Source organism: Podarcis raffonei, chromosome 8 (genome assembly GCF_027172205.1).
Source record: "Podarcis raffonei isolate rPodRaf1 chromosome 8, rPodRaf1.pri, whole genome shotgun sequence".
NCBI classification, from domain to species: domain Eukaryota; kingdom Metazoa; phylum Chordata; class Lepidosauria; order Squamata; family Lacertidae; genus Podarcis; species Podarcis raffonei.
Window position 1 is genome coordinate 45648754 of NC_070609.1, and position 18281 is coordinate 45667034.

General features: G+C 39.9%; 1 protein-coding gene across 2 annotated transcripts in view; it reads right to left on the minus strand.

Annotated features, from left to right (window-relative positions):
- CDH11 (cadherin 11) overlaps positions 1-18281 on the minus strand; it is a 113855-nt gene that overhangs the window by 33446 nt on the left and 62128 nt on the right. For both annotated transcript variants that reach the window (XM_053399640.1, XM_053399639.1), the window contains exon 3: positions 2342-2752. In XM_053399640.1, the coding sequence (XP_053255615.1) occupies positions 2342-2569 (228 nt within the window). In that variant the 5' untranslated portion in view covers positions 2570-2752. The remainder of the gene's footprint in view (positions 1-2341; positions 2753-18281) is intronic.

The window sequence follows — 18281 nt, forward strand, 5'->3', positions numbered from 1 at the left end:
ATGTTGCCTCTGATACTGGAGATAATACTGCTATTGTGACCAGGAGTCACTGATAGCATTACACTGATAGCATGTTTTTTCTTCTTCTCCTAATCCCTTTCTTCTAATCCCTGTATTGGGAAGTTTTTAATGTTTGGTGTTTCATTATGTTTTTATACATGTTGGAAGCTGCCCAGAGTAGCTGGGGCAACCCACACAGATGAGTGGGGTATAAATAATAAAATTATTACTGTCATCATTACTATTATTATTACTACTACTATTACTACTATTATTATTTGAAGATGCTTTTTATCAACACACTGACTTCTACATATTAATGAAATTTCTGGGGTTCCCAGATTTCTTTTGCCCATATATTGTAAATTTATTGGGCTGAAACCAGATATGTACTCAGAGTTTATTTGTTTCCAGAAACTGATTTTCTGTAGCATGGGCAGAGATAACCCAATGTGTCTTTGTATGGCCCCCTTGGGACTCTTCCTAGGCTACACCTTCTCCTCGGCCTCTTCCTTGTCTGGATGCAGGATAGAGAGGTGTGTGTGTGTAGGTGTGTGTGTGTGTGTGTGTGAGAGAGAGAGAGAGAGAGAGAGAGAGAGAGGTGTAAAACCTTAACCCTTAGCCCACCACTGCCATGTGGCCTCAGAAAGGTTTGCCCAGAAGGGAATCCTAGGCTGAAAAAAGGTTCTACACTCCTATTCTATGATGCTTCTGGGCATCTCTGCCATGGATATAATGAACAAGTAATTTTAAATAGCCTGAAGAAAGAATTCACAAAGTGAATTAAGGATTAGTTTAAAATGTACTTGGGATTTTTTTGGGGGGGGCAATGTGGAAAGTAAAACCGATTATTAGTTGTTGAGATTAAGAGGAAAAAGCAGAGTATCTTTTATGAAAGGTTTTATATTCATCAGATACTTTTTTTAATCTGAACTTTTAAAAAAATGAGGTATGTGAAGCATGGGGCTGCAACAAATGAACCACCCATTGGCTTCCACCTCATTTCCAATTTCTCAGCTACTTAATGCCCATTGTGATATTTTAATGAATGGCACTAAAGCAATTAAAGTATAAAATGAAATCGGAGCCCCACTTGCCTTCCTTCACTTTCATAATGCTTATAGGCATTGGCTCTGTGAATTGATATGAAAAAGTAATGTATAAGACTGGGAACCATCTTCGCTTCCTCAAATGTTCAAGCTGGTACAATAGTGAAGAATTGTCACTCAGTGTGGTTAATCCGTTCCTGCTGTTTAATGCTGGTGCAGGTCCTTTGATGTAAGCAGGGCAGCACTTTTTAAGGTACATTCTGTTATAACTTGGAAAAATAGGTTGCATTCTGGGTAAGAGCAAATGCAGGCTGCAACCCAAGTATGAACACAGTTTTCTTCTATCAAGGATGACTTTTTAAAGTCTGGTTCTACTGCTTTTGTGATAGAGAAGTCATCTGAGTGCTCTGTCATGTGAGTTGCCACACAAATGTTGATCATCCATCATGCTCATACACACGAAGAACCTTCCCCTGGAAAGGGGAATACAGACAAGCAGAGAAAGACTGAGGAGGGACTATCACTCAATGGTGATATCACTCATGCAGAAGGTTCTAGGTTCAATCCAGGGGTAAATTTCAGTTAATTTCCGTTTCTCTCATTTTTTCAACTGAAATGCATCAATAGGCATATTTAAATTTAAAAAGGCCTTACAAAGATTTGTCACCATTTTAACACACACTTTTCCAAACAGGGGTGCCAACTTGAATAAAATATGCAGATAATTGATGACATGACACAGTGCATGCATATGATTTGAATGGCAATGCTCATCAACTTTGGGGGCCCCGCACCCTCAAATATTTTATTGGGGGGACCAAAGACCACTCAAACCGCAGGAATTGGCTCTTATGTTGCCAAATATGTACATTTTTGTATGTAGTTTTGCCAAATATACACCGTTTTGCAAGCAATTTTACTTGCTACGATGCACTTCTGCATGTTACTTTCACCAATATATGCATTTTTGTGTACTCTTTCCTCTAATGGATGCATTATTTGGTTAGAGGACTGCATTACAAAATACAAAGACGTGCACATTTCAAAACATAGCTCTGTCTCTGGAGAATATGGTCCTTGCGAGGGCATCAGAGGGACTCTTTGATGCAAGGCTGGCCCAGCTATGAGGCAAGGTGAGGCAACTGCCTCAGGTGGCAGAATATATAGGGGCAGCAGATCATGGGAACTGACATCCAACAACATCTGGAGGACCACAGATTTATAGAACTGCAGCTTAATAGTTCCTAAAGAGGTAAAATGCAACAACTGATAAAGAATAAAGGCTTTCTTACCCTTCCCACTAAAACAGGATCAGGTCCCGTATACTCCTCTATTACAAAGAACTGGTTCCATACCCATCCTCTTTTTGAACGGTGGAGAACTTGCCCTTCCTTTCCTTTTTCATGATGACCGTGGAGTGATGGCCTGAAATGATTCAATTTCCCGATCTCTATTGCAAGGCTGAAGCACAGCATTCCCAGGCAGATAAGGGTAGCATGTAAACAGTTGTCCACCTTCATTTTTGGTTAATGTATAGGCACCAGAGTATCCACAAATCTAACACTTCTTCTCACAGGGCCACCAGAAGAGTAAAAAGGAATAATATAATCCTCTTGAAATTTCAGGTGTACTTTTCCATAAATGAGATGTAAACACTCCTTAAGCGCATCACTTTAATTCTGGATAGATTCCCAAATTATTTCCTAGAGGGTGGAAAGAGAGAAAAAGAAAGAGGGTGAGAAATGCAGGCTAATTTCCCCCACTGTGTCAATTATAAGTTAATTATAATTTCGAATATGTCATGTGAAGCAAGTTAGCATGGCCAATGTGTCATACATTACAATGACATTCCTCTGTTTGGAGTGTTGCCTGGTTCAGAGCTGTTTTAAAGATAAAGAGCCTTAAGAAAGGAGAGATAGACTCTTGCAGATGCCCATTAACTGTTAGCAAACTAAGCTAACACAAAGTAACCTGGTCATCCTCTTCCTTACTATGGTGAGATGCATTGCATATCTATTTAAATTACAGTAATTATTTCTCAGTGTGCATATATACATACATATTAAGATGCATGATTTTATGCACATCTATGCCTTCTTTTTTGATGATGTATATCCTCTCTCTTTTTCGATTGCAAGATAATAAATGAAATCGGGTAGAATAGGAAAATAATATTATATATTATATATTATAATGAAATATATTATAATACTTGCAGGTATGCATTCTAATTATAATGAATGATTTCTTTCCCTGTACTAGACTCACCGGGTTATTAGAAACATTTATAGTTAGTTTCATGATTATTGAAGAATGGAGTTTGCTTCTGTTTTTGTTTGTTTTTTCTACTAAGAGTGTAGAAAGCTGCCACAGAAAACTGTCCAACCATTGGTCCATCTATCTCATTGTTTACTCTGACTGGCAATGGTTCTCCAAGGATTCAGGCAGAAACCTTTCACAGCGCTACCTGGACACACCAAGGATTGATGCTGGGACCTTTTGCAAGCAAGGCAGATGCTATTGTCTGTATCAAATGTGCATGACCTAATGTCAGCATTTGCTTTTACCAATTCTCAGTACCTTTTCAAAATGCAAGCATCCAGAGTTAAGGCTGCAGAACCATGATATCAACTCACCAAGTAGAGTGCACAGAAAGTCATATATATATGCATATTTATAACACATAGAAGCAAGCAAAGCCAAATATCAACCCACTACTGCCCTTTCCACTTTCACCAGATAACTTTCCAACAAGAATAAAACATTAGCACCCACCCTTTACTGAGTTGCTTTTCACTTCAGTCACACACTCAGCATGTAAAACCCAAATATCAAAGAATGTGACTGGATGACAATACATAGCTGGTGAACTACAGTCAATTTGGTTGAGCACAAGAGCAGGCATTCTCCTTACATGATCCACATGAGAAAAGTAACTAAATAGGACTATATTGGGGAAGGTCCACATCAAAACTCCCCCAAGTTTCCTCCAGCCACCACAAGGGAGTATTTCAGGGCATGTGAAAGTACATACAAAGGGAAGGTTTGGGTGTTCTGCTTCATTATCTTTGTTTGATTGGGGAGAGATATAAGAGGAAATTAAAAGAAGACAAATGAAACGTACAAGTGAATTTTCTTCCACAGACCATTAATTTTAAATGATGCCATCAACAAATGGGCTTAAGAAAATCATCAAATATTTCCAATAACTGCCAAGATGTAGTATAACTTTATTACTGGGATTATTATGTAATTACCAAGAAACTCTTTAGAATAATAGAAAAGATGTGTGGATATATGAAAGTGTTTACTATCAGTTGTTCAGGCATGAAGAACCAAACACAAAACATTAACCACATATCTAAGCCATTATCCTTAATTTACTAATTAGGGCTTAATGTGGTAATTGCCTGCAATCCCTTTCTTTGTAAATCTCTCTCTGTTGGGTAAGGAATGGGCCAGAATCTTTTCAAGTCCTGTTGTATCTGGTCTTGTTGACATGACAACAGTACCCTAGGGTTTCTTTCTAGCATGCAACACAGAGGTTTTCAGTCTGGAGAAAGCACACTGGGGTTATTTTCTGCTGACCTACAGAGAAGTGCAATTCCTGTCGGTTTACCTCACCAACTATCTGGGTTTTGCAAACATTCCTAACAAATACCTGGGCTTGAAAACACACCTTATGGAAGCATAGAAAGTTGCCGTACTCAGAGTTTGCCCACTCATCCAGCTAGCCCAGGATATTCTGTACTTAATAGAGGTATGGATGCTGAAAGAAACTTAATTTTTGTGAATTCTAAAACTAGCTGAGCTGATCCACACTTTCCAGAATAATGGGCACATTAGAAATTAGTTATCCACCGGCTTGAACACATCTATGATGTTCTAGTGCACCTTTACGCATATATATATATATGAAAAATGCATAATTTGTATGTATTTAAATAAGAATTTTCATCCTGGTTTGTTTAAGCATATTCATGGAGAAACAGAACAGGCTTATGAACAGAAGCATGGCATGTGACACTGACCTGAAAAGAAAATGATTGGGCTTTATCTAACTGGAATGGCTTTCCAGGGTTTCAAACAGGTTTCCTTCCCATCCCGACTTTGAGATGACTCTGGAACCTTTACAGGCTCTATCACTGAGCTGTATCCCTTTCAACAGCAGGTTTATGTAGTAGGAGCTGGACCTGGTCCAATTAGACTTATAAACATCTAGGGACAGAAGCATGTGGATATATGTTTTCATCAAAAGACATGACCTATAGTTCAATGGACCATGGATGAGCATTGCAATCCATATTTCATGTGTAGAAATCTGACCTGATGCATGGATCCTTCTTGCAGGATTGACACAACGATGTTTCAGTGGGAGTATTTGCCTGTAATAGGAAAACATTTTTCTATTGTTGTTGTTTTTGTTTGTTACTATGTTACGTATTTTTGTTTTTTTTAATATTCTAAGCTACCTTGTGATCCTTGGATGAAGGATTGTATGGAAATTTAAACAAGAACAAATATCAGTTAAGTGATTGGATTGTATCTTAAAACAATTGATGCATAAATTATTCTAAGTTGTGGAGAGCTGATTGCTACTATAGAAGTAGGATCCAGCTGAAATACTGATCAAATGTGTGGTTGAAGAGCATGCAACTAACTTGAATGAACTTTCCTTTGTTCCTAAGAGCTCAGGGTGGCTTTTTAAAACTGAACATACACAATAAATGGTAAAAGAAATATTAACATATAAACTGTCAAGGTTAAATCCCCTAAAACTCTTAGCAAAATCTTTTCCTGTTTCCTTCCTATTCAATAAATATCTTTCCCCCCATGTTTCATATGTTCCATCTTAAATTTCCGTAGAGGGGGTGGAAATTATAACAAATGAATCACAGACAAAAACCCAAAGAGGCAAGTGGGATTATTATTTGATGACAAGGCTAGAGTCTAGGAAACCACGTCTGACCAATGGTATTCAAGCATGCTCTCTATATAGCAAATATAATCCCAGTAGGACAAAAAAAGTTTCCAGTGACTGCCTTTATTTCAAACACCATGTGCTGAAGCTCAATAGACTAAACAATCCCTTAGATTTGTCTAACCACCATGTCTGCATGATACATTAAAATAGCAGCTGTTCTGTGGGGATATGTATTTAACAAGACAGATTTCTAGAGTGTGCTATATAATGACATTATGATGGATAGCGTAATTCTGAGACAGTTTGCAGAAATAAGGGAAGTGGGATTTTCTGGCAAACAGACAGAACAAATAACTGAACCTCATATGTAGCTGGATAAATAACTGAGTGGGAAGTGCACAGAAGACGCAGACCTTCTTCTTCATGCTTATTGGGTTTGTAGCAATGGAAGGTTGCCAGACCTCCATTTAGATATTTTGGCTGCCCATAAAATTGTTACACAGCTGGATGGCCGTTCCTTTGATAGTCAAAATGCTGGTGAGAAGCTCAGAACACCCTGGTAATGTATTTTGCTGTGTTTGAATAAAATATCCACTAGAGAATTGATGAGAAACCATTGACCCTCCAATGACTACCATCATCCCCAAGCACGCTGGCTTGCCCTCATGACTGAAGGGACCAAGGCTGCATGATGTGTGTACAATGTACGCACACACTGCAGAGAATGCTGACATCACTTGTGCATGCTGCAAGGTAGTGCTGGCGTGCCCTGCGGCATGCGCGACTGACATCAGCACTCCCCATGACATGCATGCATGGCTGCCACAGAATTTTGAGGGAACCCAATTCCTTCCTTGAAAATGGGGGAGGCTTGGGCCCCTGTCCCCCCAAGGCACCCCTGATCATCCCTGACCACTTGTCATATGTAATGGGGCTTATGGCAATGCCAGACTTTGGGGTTTAAAATTTCAGCAGCACCCTGCACAACACCAAAATTCGGTGTCCCTCCACCTCTCGTCTTCCATTGTTCATCATTGTTGCCCTCTTGACTCGGCACCCAGTGCAGGCAAACCTGTCATACTCCCTAAATCCACCTCTGCTGATGGGAGTTGGAGACCAGTAACATCTGGAGGTTCACCACCTCTACACTAAGACTTTGGGGAAGTGGCACCTCATCTCAGGGATGGAAACATGGGTGGGTGTGTGGGTGGGTGGGTGAGAGAGAGGGTGGTGGTGGTAAAAAGCCATAAAGCAGTTTGGAAGAGGCAGAAAGTGGCAGAAAGTGAATGGTGAATTGGCTGAAGGCAAAAGTTACCTAGAGGATTCAGAGAGTCTAGGGATCTAACACTGGGTAGTTTACCTCCTGCTTGTAAGAACACCTGCAGTTTTACACTACTGTTTTTCACCACACTTGTGCATTTTAAAATAATTATTACAAAAACGTTTCCAGAGTTCTCCACCAAAGAATATCCAGCCTGGTAGCACTGCCTTTCGAACTCCCCAACAGTGTGTGAAATGGGAAGCATGCAACAATACAGCATAGTATGGGTGGGAAACTGCAGGTCTAATGGCCAAATACAGCCTTTCAGGTCTCACTATCTGATCCTCAGAACTCTTCTCTGGCCATACCCCTCTCCCCAAGCCACTCCCTCTCCCCAGTCCTTCTTCACACATATGATGTTTTTGCCTGTCTGGAATGTATGATAATGCCTATGATAATGATAAACTATGATAATGCCTCTTGCTTGTCTGGCTGGAGGATAGAAATTAGCTTACTGTAGAGAGGTAAAATTTACATTCATTGCTCTGCCCACTTTCGCCTCTTGCCCCATCAACCGCAGGTATTCCCTTGGCCCCCACTGAAAGCTTGCCCAGAAATGAATGTAGCCCTTAAACTGAAAAAGAGGGAGATGGGTTGAGGAATGGGAACGGTAAGTGATAATAGTTCAGAGAGAGAATTTTTCCAGGATTGGTTTGTAGGCCATATCAACATGGTCCCCTGTAGCTGTCATTAATGAGCTCTTTCTAGAGCTCTCAGAGTGTGTGATTTCAAAAGCAATACATTTACTGCAGTACAATCTTAAATTCTGAAGTAAACCTGGCTGAGTTAAATGCAGTTTACTCCCAGGAAAATGGGTGGAGAATTGCAGCTTTACAATGTAATCCTATGAATCCTATTCATTGGGTGGCATTCCTACTCAGAATAGACACATTGAAATTAATGTACAGTATATGACTAACTTAATGTTCACTTATTTCAATGAGTCCAATGGGTTACTTACTTCCCAGGTAAGTGTGTGCAGAACTGCAATGTAAGTGAATTAATTAAAAGCAGATGTTGCTGAATACTGAGGATCTCATCCAGATATATATTTTACATATATTCAACAGTGCCTAGATAAACGACACTATTCCACTGAAGCTCACTGCACTTCAGCATAAATCATTGTCTTTGTTCCTATCATCTGTCTCAGCGAACTGAAATATTATGGAAAGGTGTTTAAGTACGCTTACCTCCCGCTGAGAATTTTCATGAGATAAAGTAAAAACTGTGGCTTCAATCAGCTTAGCTATTACCAGATTTACATTTCCCTGCTAATTTAAGAATTATTTTACACTTCAAGCAACCTCAGCTTGCATGGAGGCTATATCTACTTACCCAGTGAACTCAGTGTGGCTTGATTCTGAGAAGACATGTAAAAAAATAAATGGTTGTGACTAAGTTGCTCAAGTATGTAGTTAGCTGAAGTCAGTATGGGGAATCAGTGGCACTCCAGCTTCCATCATTCCTGGCAACTGGCCATGCTGGCTGAGGCTGATGGGAGCTAGGTGTTCAACAACACCTGGAGGGACATAGGTTCCCCCCTCTTTTAAAAAATAAACCTTCAGTAACAGATTAAGGACACTTTGGGGGCTGTTTCTATTGTGTTTCACATGAGAAAACATAATATGGCACTAATGTGTTAATGGGTTTTTGTTACCTTGTTTTTGCATAGAAGCTCTCTTCTGTGGCCTAATAACCTGAAGTTTCCTATCTCCAGTTTCTAATGGATACTTTAAATGCAGGTTGTTTGAGCTGGGAATATGTGTGCCTATCTGTCTGTAGTGTGTGTGCATGTGTATTTGCTGATTCCTCTCACCCTGTCCACTGCTGCCCCCTCTGCCTCCCAATCTGCTTCAGAAGTGAAAGCAGTATGGAGGGCTGTAGGAGAAAGGGAAAATATGTAAAAAGCAACCTCCTTCCCTTATTCATTAACAGAAATGGCTATGAGAATTATAGTGATGTTAGTAGTGATGTAATCCCATTGATTATCAGATAAGAATCATGACAACTATAGTCTGTTAAGGGAACTGTAGGTCTGCAAGGGGGAAACTATAGTTCCAGGATTCTTGAGGGAAAGTCATATGCTTTATATGTGCATTGAGTCCTCTTTAAACGTATGGTGTGGCTCTGAATTGTACATAAAATGTCGGGGGGGGTGTTGTGGAGTGAGACTGTTACATGAAAAGTCATTTCTTAACTCTGTAGCTGGGGCTTGACGAAAGACCAATTGAGCAAGATGGATTCAAGGCAGGGGGAGAATTAAGTGGGTTAGCACAAAGAAGCAAAAAGGGAATTGACTGGATGGAGTGCATGACCCAAATTTTCAGTTTATCCCATGCTACTATGGGTAGCTAGAAATCAAAGCAAACACGTCCATGAAATAACTGAAATGTGGAAAATCAAGCATTTGAGTGCCCAAGAGTCACACCCTACCTGCTGCTTAGAGCTTCTCCTAACAACAGGGTGCTCTTTGCTGCTTCAGACCACAATATAATTGTGTGAGTCTAATACGCTCTGCATAAACCTCTGTACGTAAATCTTTGAAGGGATTAGAGTCTTATTCTTTTAATACTCTCCCTTTTACCTTGGAGATCTCTTGGGGCAGCTTTAAAAATTACATTCTGTGCGAAGTTATGAATGAAAATTTTAATCCCTTGCATTTAAGAATTATCTCTCTTGGCTTGGTATTGGATAAACATTTAAATCTGGTAAACTCCAACTGTTCCTAAAAATAGCTTTTCAAACTGTAGTTGCTTTCTCCCTGTGGCCGGTTGGATATTTTGTATATAGAACTGATAGAATAAAGGCTGATTTGAAGAAAGTAAAGTGGTACCTCTGGTTATGAATGCTTCTGGTTATGAACGCTTCAGGTTACGAGCTCCGCTAACCCGGAAGTCGCTGCTCCTGGTTGCAAACTTTGCCCCAGGATGCGAACAGAAATCACATGCCAGAGGTGCATGCACAGTGGGAGACCCTATTAGCAAAAGCGCGCCTAAGGATATGAATGGTTTCAGCTTAAGAACGGAACTCCAGAATGAATTAAGTTCGTAAACAGAGGTATCACTGTACTACACTTCCAAATATGAGAAGCATCTTGCAAACGATGTCTATGAGTACCAACTAGGGCTGCCAACTAATGAAGAATGTTTTGTTGCTTAATTGCTAGCCTACTGACCAGTCTTTAACGATTGATTGATGGGTTAAGTACTTAGTTAAATGCAAATGTATTTACATATTAACAAACCCTCAATATATACTCTTTAGAAATACCGGAGAAAGTGTGGAGAGCTTAATTTGAAAAACAAAATTTATCATTTGCTTTGAGACTACTTTTACTATTGTCTTTTAAATTCTTATTCCAGTAGCACCTCAAAAACCCCTGAAAACCCCTATCTCATACTTTTACTATCTACTTAGCTTAAATTTTCCCTCCACCAATCAACCAAACATTCGGTTGATTTGTATGCTGGTCAAACTAATTAAAGATTAGAAACTGCCCAGGTTCTATCCAAGTTTCACATATGTCTTTGAAAATTCCAGAGGGTCACTGGATGGTTTCAAACTCAATGAACCAGGCTGGAGTGCAGTGCATTCTGAGTGCTTGAGTTCTATCCCTCTTTCCCTGCTCTTACCAGACTACAAATCCCAGTAAGGTATCTTTCTGTGTACCATAAGGGAGATGGAGAGAACTGAAGAAGCATAGAGGGAGAGAACAGAGTGATTTCTCACTTGCAAGAGTAGCAGATCTGTGGCAAGCAAGCAAGGAAGGCTATGTGGTTGTAGGGGTTGAGTGCGTGTGCATAAATCCAGAGGATACACTGTGGTTTGTGACAGGCACCTCTGCCTGGCCCCACCTATTTACAAAAGTCTATATTATTTGCCCAGTATTTCTACCCTAATACAAAAGCTATGTCTTTTGTCCTGTGTTTCAATTTAAATTGTAATATTTTACTTTCTAAATTTGCATTTACGCATATTAACAGTTTAAAAGAGGTGTCATAGAAATTATTTTTCTCTGGTTTTGGTTTCATTTTCAAGCACGCACAGTGTCTAGTGAAGGCACAATTTGAAAGTACAAACAAACTGAATGATTTCAAAATAGGAGATAGAGAGAGAGAGTGAGACTAAAAGGATTGGGAAATGAAAAATGGTTGCAAACTGAGTTTTACATTCTTCAACTGCCCTGGGGAGATGCACTTGAGATAAATGTGACATAGACTGTCTATTCTTAAGCACACACTCAGCAGGAATAGGAAAACAACCAGCATAAGAAAAGGAGTCTTACTAAGGAACACAATGATTGATAGTATCATTTGACATAATGACTATGCTCTTGGAGGAGTTTACTTTAAATAATAATTGTATACTTGTGCGACTTGGAGCTAAGTGGAAAATTCATAATTTACCGTATACTCAAAATCCAATATCGCCCTAGCCTTTGCCCATTCCCATTCCAATAGCCTTTTTTCTATTATATAAGTGAGTGGTTGTAGATGGGGCCCTGAGGGAGAAATAACCTAAGTCAAGAAGCTGCCAATTATTATATGTCGCATTCACATTATAAGCCAGGTTTGAGTGCTTTTCATTTACAAGAGGGCTTGTATGTAAGGAGGTTAAAATTAACCTTAGACCTTTTCTTTTTGTTTGCAGGTTTATGCAGAAAAAAGTCTATAAAAAATTTCCAGCCCCAATAGCAGCCTAATTTCAACATGCAACAGAATTTGCATGCTTTAGATCTAAACTAGTACAGAGCAAAAGGAGGCAGACTTTGCTTTCATATATATATATATATATATATATATATATATATATATATATATATATGTATATGTATACACACACACACACACACACACTGTTCAGAGGCATTTCTTCATTTATTTTCATTTGGAACATTTATTTTTAATTTTGTTTCAGAATTAGAATGAGACCAATGGGGCGGGGCGGGGGGGACACAGAAGCGATGGAGGGAAAAAAATGTGTGTGTGCAAGCATATCAGACATATACAGTGGTACCTCGGGTTACAGAAGCTTCGGGTTACAGACGCTTCGGATTACAGACGCTTCAGGTTACAGACTCCGCTAACCCAGAAATAGTACCTCACGTTAAGAACTTTGCTTCAGGATGAGAACAGAAATCACACAGCAGCGACGCGGCAGCAGCAGGAGGCCCAATTAGCTAAAGTGGTGCTTCAGGTTAAGAACAGTTTCAGGTTAAGAACAGACCTCCAGAATGAATTAAGTTCTTAACCCGTGGTACCACTGTACAACCTTCCAAATCATAGCCTTTTCAACAAAGTCTTTTAAAGGGAGCTTGTTATTTTTATCCCATTCGTCATCTATATTGGATTTGAAATTGTTTTCATTAATTATATATGTATATCACTTCTAGCTGTTTCATTGGAAATGATTCATAAACAAGAATAAACAAATAATCAAATGGAACAGACACACAACTGCCACTGACCCTGGGGCTTGTTGGTGGCTCCTTTTGCGAATGAAATTTCTAACTCACTTTTGCTTTCCAATGGAGATGCTCAGAAGGGCTAACAAAGCAGCTAAAAAAAAGCCAATAATCTTATCATTAAAAACAAATGAATAGATACCACAATACAGCACAAAAGCGTTAAAAATAGCATTAGCAAAGATTCAAAAGAGACAGAATTTACAAATAAATAACCTCACAGAGAAAAGGAATCTAGGGTTGGAAAAAGGAACTTTTGGGGTCCATGATTTAATGTTTATGCAAACATATATAGGGTGAACAGCCATTAAGACTGGAAGAGAAAATAGGAAGAGAGAAACCCAAACTGTAAGATATTTGTCTGTTTTTCATAGAATTAATAGCTTATTGTCTTCAGAATACTAATAAACAAGATGATGATCTAACCACTGGTTTCTGAAATTGGTTGACATGGGCCCCTTAGGATGAATAGGGCTGGGCTGGGGTTTGAAAAGGGCCCAGGATGGAAAATACATTTGTGAGAGACAGAGGTAAAGGTAAAGGTAAAGGGACCCCTGACCATTGGGTCAAGTCGTGACCGACTCTGGGGTTGCAGCACTCATCTCGCTTTATTGGCCGAGGGAGCCGGCGTACAGCTTCCGGGTCATGTGGCCAGCATGACTAAGCCGCTTCTGGAGAACCAGAGCAGCGCACAGAAACGCCGTTTACCTTCCCACTGGAGCGGTACCTATTTATCTACTTGCACTTTGACGTGCTTTCGAACTGCTAGGTTGGCAGGAGCAGGGACCGAGCAACGGGTACTCACCCCGTCGCGGGGATTCGAACCGCCGACCTTCTGATCGGTAAGTCCTAGGCTCTGTGGTTTAACCTACACTTTAATTAGGAACTGTGATCTTCAGAAATAAAGGCTATGTGCATGGTACAGAGTGTTCCCACTCCCAGTGAGGAACCTTCACAATACAAAACTATTCTCTTCTTCTTTACACATGGTAATTTTTAGTAATGAAGATTGGTGACTGAAAAACGTTGATTACATATTGGTGTTTCTTGACTTTATTTCACTTACATTCCTAAGAATTTGGGTTGGTGCTGATGGCAACTTTATAAGCTCAATAAGGGGTCAATGAACACAGAAATCTTGGAAACCCCCAACCCCTACTTCTTGAGGCCAGAAATTACAGGCTGCAGCTGAATCCCCTGACTTGGAACTGACTGTCTTGATCAAAAGGTGCTGAAAGTGTGTTAAAAAACCCCCAAAGATTTTGTATTAATCGAATAGTACCAAAGGTATCCTGCAGATTTGAATTAGGAGCAGTTTCATTCACTGAATGGGCTAGAGCATCGCTTTACATAATTGGGATCTGCAAACTCTGCTTTTCAATTGCTTCTGGAGTAATTATGTAATAGGAGAGGTTGCTGCCATTCTGAGTCCTGACCCCCTTTTTTCCAAGATAACCATAAAGAAATAGCAGTTAAACTATACAGAACTATCTTTCACAGTTTCTGCTGTGAAAATTGTTCAAGGGGCAAGAGCCTCTATGCATCTCCCATTTTCTCTGTGCTGTACAGCAACAGTCCTTTATACTATGTGGTCCCTTGTACTACAGGAACGGGGGAAACTTTTTCAGTCCACATTCCTTTCTGGGCAACCTTCCAAGGGTCTCATATCAGTGGTGGGCAAGACCAGAGCCAAAAGTAGGTGAAGCAATGAATGCAAATATTGTCTCTGTACAGTAATAAATAATAATAATAATAATAATAATAATAATAATAATAATAATAATTATTTATTTATACCCAGCCCATGTGGCTGGGTTTTCCAAGCCACTCTGGGCAGCTCCCAACAGAATATAAATATAAATATTAATAATAAGTGATAAAACATCAAACATTATAAGCTTCCCTAAACAGGGCTGCCTTCAGATGTCTTGTATTTTTTTTTTATTAAATATTTATTGGTATTTTCAACAAACATATAACAATCAAAAACAAAAAATAAACAGAATAAAAACAACACAAAAATACATAAAATTTAAGACTTAACAAAAAAAAAGAAAAAACACATAAAGTTTCAGATACTTATTTTCCTTAACCTTATTTCTCAGACCTCCTCACACCTCCCCTTCTTGTATTCCAATTTAAATTGTCAATTCAGCAAGTCCTTAACTTATTTCTTCACTTTAACTTGAACATTTGTTCTAACATACTGTTATTTTACTTTACTTCTTTTTTCCATTCCCTCAATTTATTTTTACCAGCCTTATTTCTATTTAATTTAAAAAAACCAATTTTACCTTATCAAATTTACACGTCAATACTTATACCTCATTAATTATTCTTAAACCTTTTTCCTAAAGTCGACCAAAATTTCCCTTCCACGATTTTCCCAATTTCCATACAACTAACAAAATATAAAAAACAAGGCAAATTATACTTATATACCCTTTGGATTCCCAACCTCCACCCACCCTTTTCCCGGTTCCAGTCCCCAACCAATATCCATCAGTCTTTATGTTATTTAGCCTGGAGATCTCACGTCCGAGGCCCTTATATCTCTCTCAGTTCCTTTCTGCCGGTCTCTTTGATAGTCCTTAATGTTAGACCCCAAGTCTCAGAGAGGCTCCGGCCCAACAGGATCCATATTGCTTCCAGCCAGACCTCCGTACTTAAAAGCAAAGCCTATGGGGTACTCCAACTCTTGTTTCATATTTCTTTCAAATCCACATGTCCCCAAAGCTCCAACTTTCACCTTCAGCAAATTTGTAATCCTCAGGTCTTCAGATCTCCTCCAAAGGAGATCTCTCCATTTTTCAGACTCCCATTCAGGCCAGGCTTTCCGCATCAAATTTTTATTATCCTTTTTTGTCATCATGTCAGGCCTCATATTGCAACTCTCCTTTGACTCCTGCAGAATTCCAGCTCCTCCTTCATTTTCTTCAAAAGCAACATATTGCTCCATCGTGTCTAAACTTTCAGTTTCATTTATTTGTTCAGTTGAATGGGCTTCCTGTTTCAAGTCCTTATCAGGATCAAAACTGTTATTTACTGTCAAGCGTAGTACTGAAACCTCTGTAGACAAAGCATTGTACTCGTCTTGTAACTTTCCCAGGAGAACAAATGCTCTGTCCAATTCTGCTTGAATTTTCCATGCTCCAGCCATTTTTGTAGTGTAATGTCACTAATACCCCTCTAGGGGGATTTTAGTTCCTTAATATTCCTTTCATCTCACAACCAAAAGTCCAGTTATTTTGTATCAGCCCTCCTTATTTTCAGCAAGTTATAACAAATAAACCAGCAGAAGCAACAGAAACAATGTTCTCTTTTTCCAGCTGACAACTAGCTGACTGACAGCTAACTTGACAGCTGTCAAGCTCTTCAATACAGCAGGCTTTCTCACAGGACGTTCCCGGGTCTAGGGGGGGTGAAATTTCAGCTCCCAAAATTCTTTTTATCCTCCAGTAAATCTTCTTATAATGTCAAAACCGTGAAGTCAAAATCTTTTATTAAAAAGCAAAAAACAGATTCTCTCGACCTTAGCTGCCCGGTCCTTTGCTTTAGATTGTTTACAAAGAGGGGGGGGTGGACTTCCTTTTTAACCCCTTCCCGCTCGTTCCAGATCCAAAATAAAATTTTTTAAAGTTCCAATCTCCGTATTACTCACGGGTTGATGTTTTAGAGTCCAATCGATCCAAAGAAGAAATTGGTGCTCTCTGTCAATGGCTTGCGGCTTCACTCCGTAGACGAGGGAGTACTCTCAGCACCACGCCTCACCCCGTCCCCGCTCCGAAGCCTTTAAAAAGGCTCCGTCACGGATTGGGGGGGCGCAAATGGTGCCCGCCGAGTCTCTGTGTTCACAGGCTTCCGCGCCTGTGATTTTAAGGGTCTCCGCTTCGCCGCAGCGGCCAGACCCAGACGCTACGGAGCCGATTCCCTCCGGAGCTCGGAGGGAATCCGCCATTAAACAATGGCGCCAACCCGGAAGTCCGCCCAGATGTCTTGTAAAAGTCAGATTATTTCCTTGACATCTGATGGGAGGGTGTTCCACAGGGCGGGCACCACTATTGAGAAGGCCCTCTGCCTGGTTCCCTGTAACTTTGATTCTCACAGTGAAGGCCCTCAGCACTGGACCTCAATGTCCGGGCAGAACGATGGGGGTGGAGACGCTCCTTCAGGTATACTGGGGTGAGGCCATTTAGGGATTTAAAGGTCAGCACCAACACTTTGAATTGTGCTCAGAAACATTTCTAGTTTCTACACACACTCATACACCTCTCTCTAGCCTTCATCCTAACAAGCAAGAGGCATTATCAGAGCATATTATTATGACACATTCCAGCCAACCAAAAGAAAAGAAAACATTCAAGGAGGGTCTGAAGTAGTGCCAGAGAGTGGTATGATCGAGGGAGAGGATGTGTGGCATATGGAGAGTTTCAAGGATCATTTAAAGAGGCCTCACTCATGGACAAGGTGGCAACAAAAGACTGGAGAGGAATGCTACACACCATGGACACCATTTAGTTAGCATGAAGCACTTTTAAATCACTTGATCACCATGAGAGGGGATTAAGCGCATGCTTAAATCTCCCATTAACCATACCCCATGGATTTAGATATGAAACAGCTAGATACTGGCAATGTCATGCTATAAAGAAAAAAACCCTACATGCATCATTTTCATATGTGTGAAGATGTGCCAAGATTGCTAAAGTAAACACATGCAGAATGTTTACCTATTAAGTGCAGATTAATTAAACTCTGTGAGAATTAATTGGTTCTCCACAGTCAGGTTAGGCAACCTTTTAAAGATCACACAGCTTGCACATTTTGGATTTTGAAAAGTGCAGCTCTCCTCATCAGCCAAAGCAAAGATACGATTATGATGATCACCACCTTTGGAGGAAGCTAATTCTATAGGAGGGGAGCATATGTTTGCAAAGGTTACAAACAAAAGCGAGCAACTGAAGGCGTCTAGTGATATTATAACTGTTTGACTGTTTTGTTTTGTTTCTAGACATCTGCTGAAGAAGAGTGCTGTTTGATCCATGGGTCTTTCTTGTGACAATCAGAAGGTGTCATCCAAAATATAATGCTGTTATACAAAACTATGGTGTGGCCACATTTGGAAAACTACGGTATATACAGATCTGGTTGCCGTACCTCAGAAAAGATATCGTAGAGTTGGAAAAGGTTCAGTAAAGGGCAACCAAAATGACTGAGGTGGTGGAGCAACCCCCTTGTAAAGAAAGGTTGCCACATTTGGGATTTATTGGTTTAGAGAAAAGCCGAGAAAGAGACAACATGGTAAAAGTTTCTAAAGTATGCATAGCATGGAGAAAGAGGATAGAGATTATTTTGCCCCTCCCTCTCTCATTACAGCAGAACTCGCGGACATTCAATGAAGCTGAATTTTGGAAGATTCAAGACAGATAAAAGAAAGTACTTCTTCATGAAGTGCATCGTTAAATTGTGGAACTTAAATCCACAGGGGGCAATGATGGCCACCAACTTAGATGGCTTTAA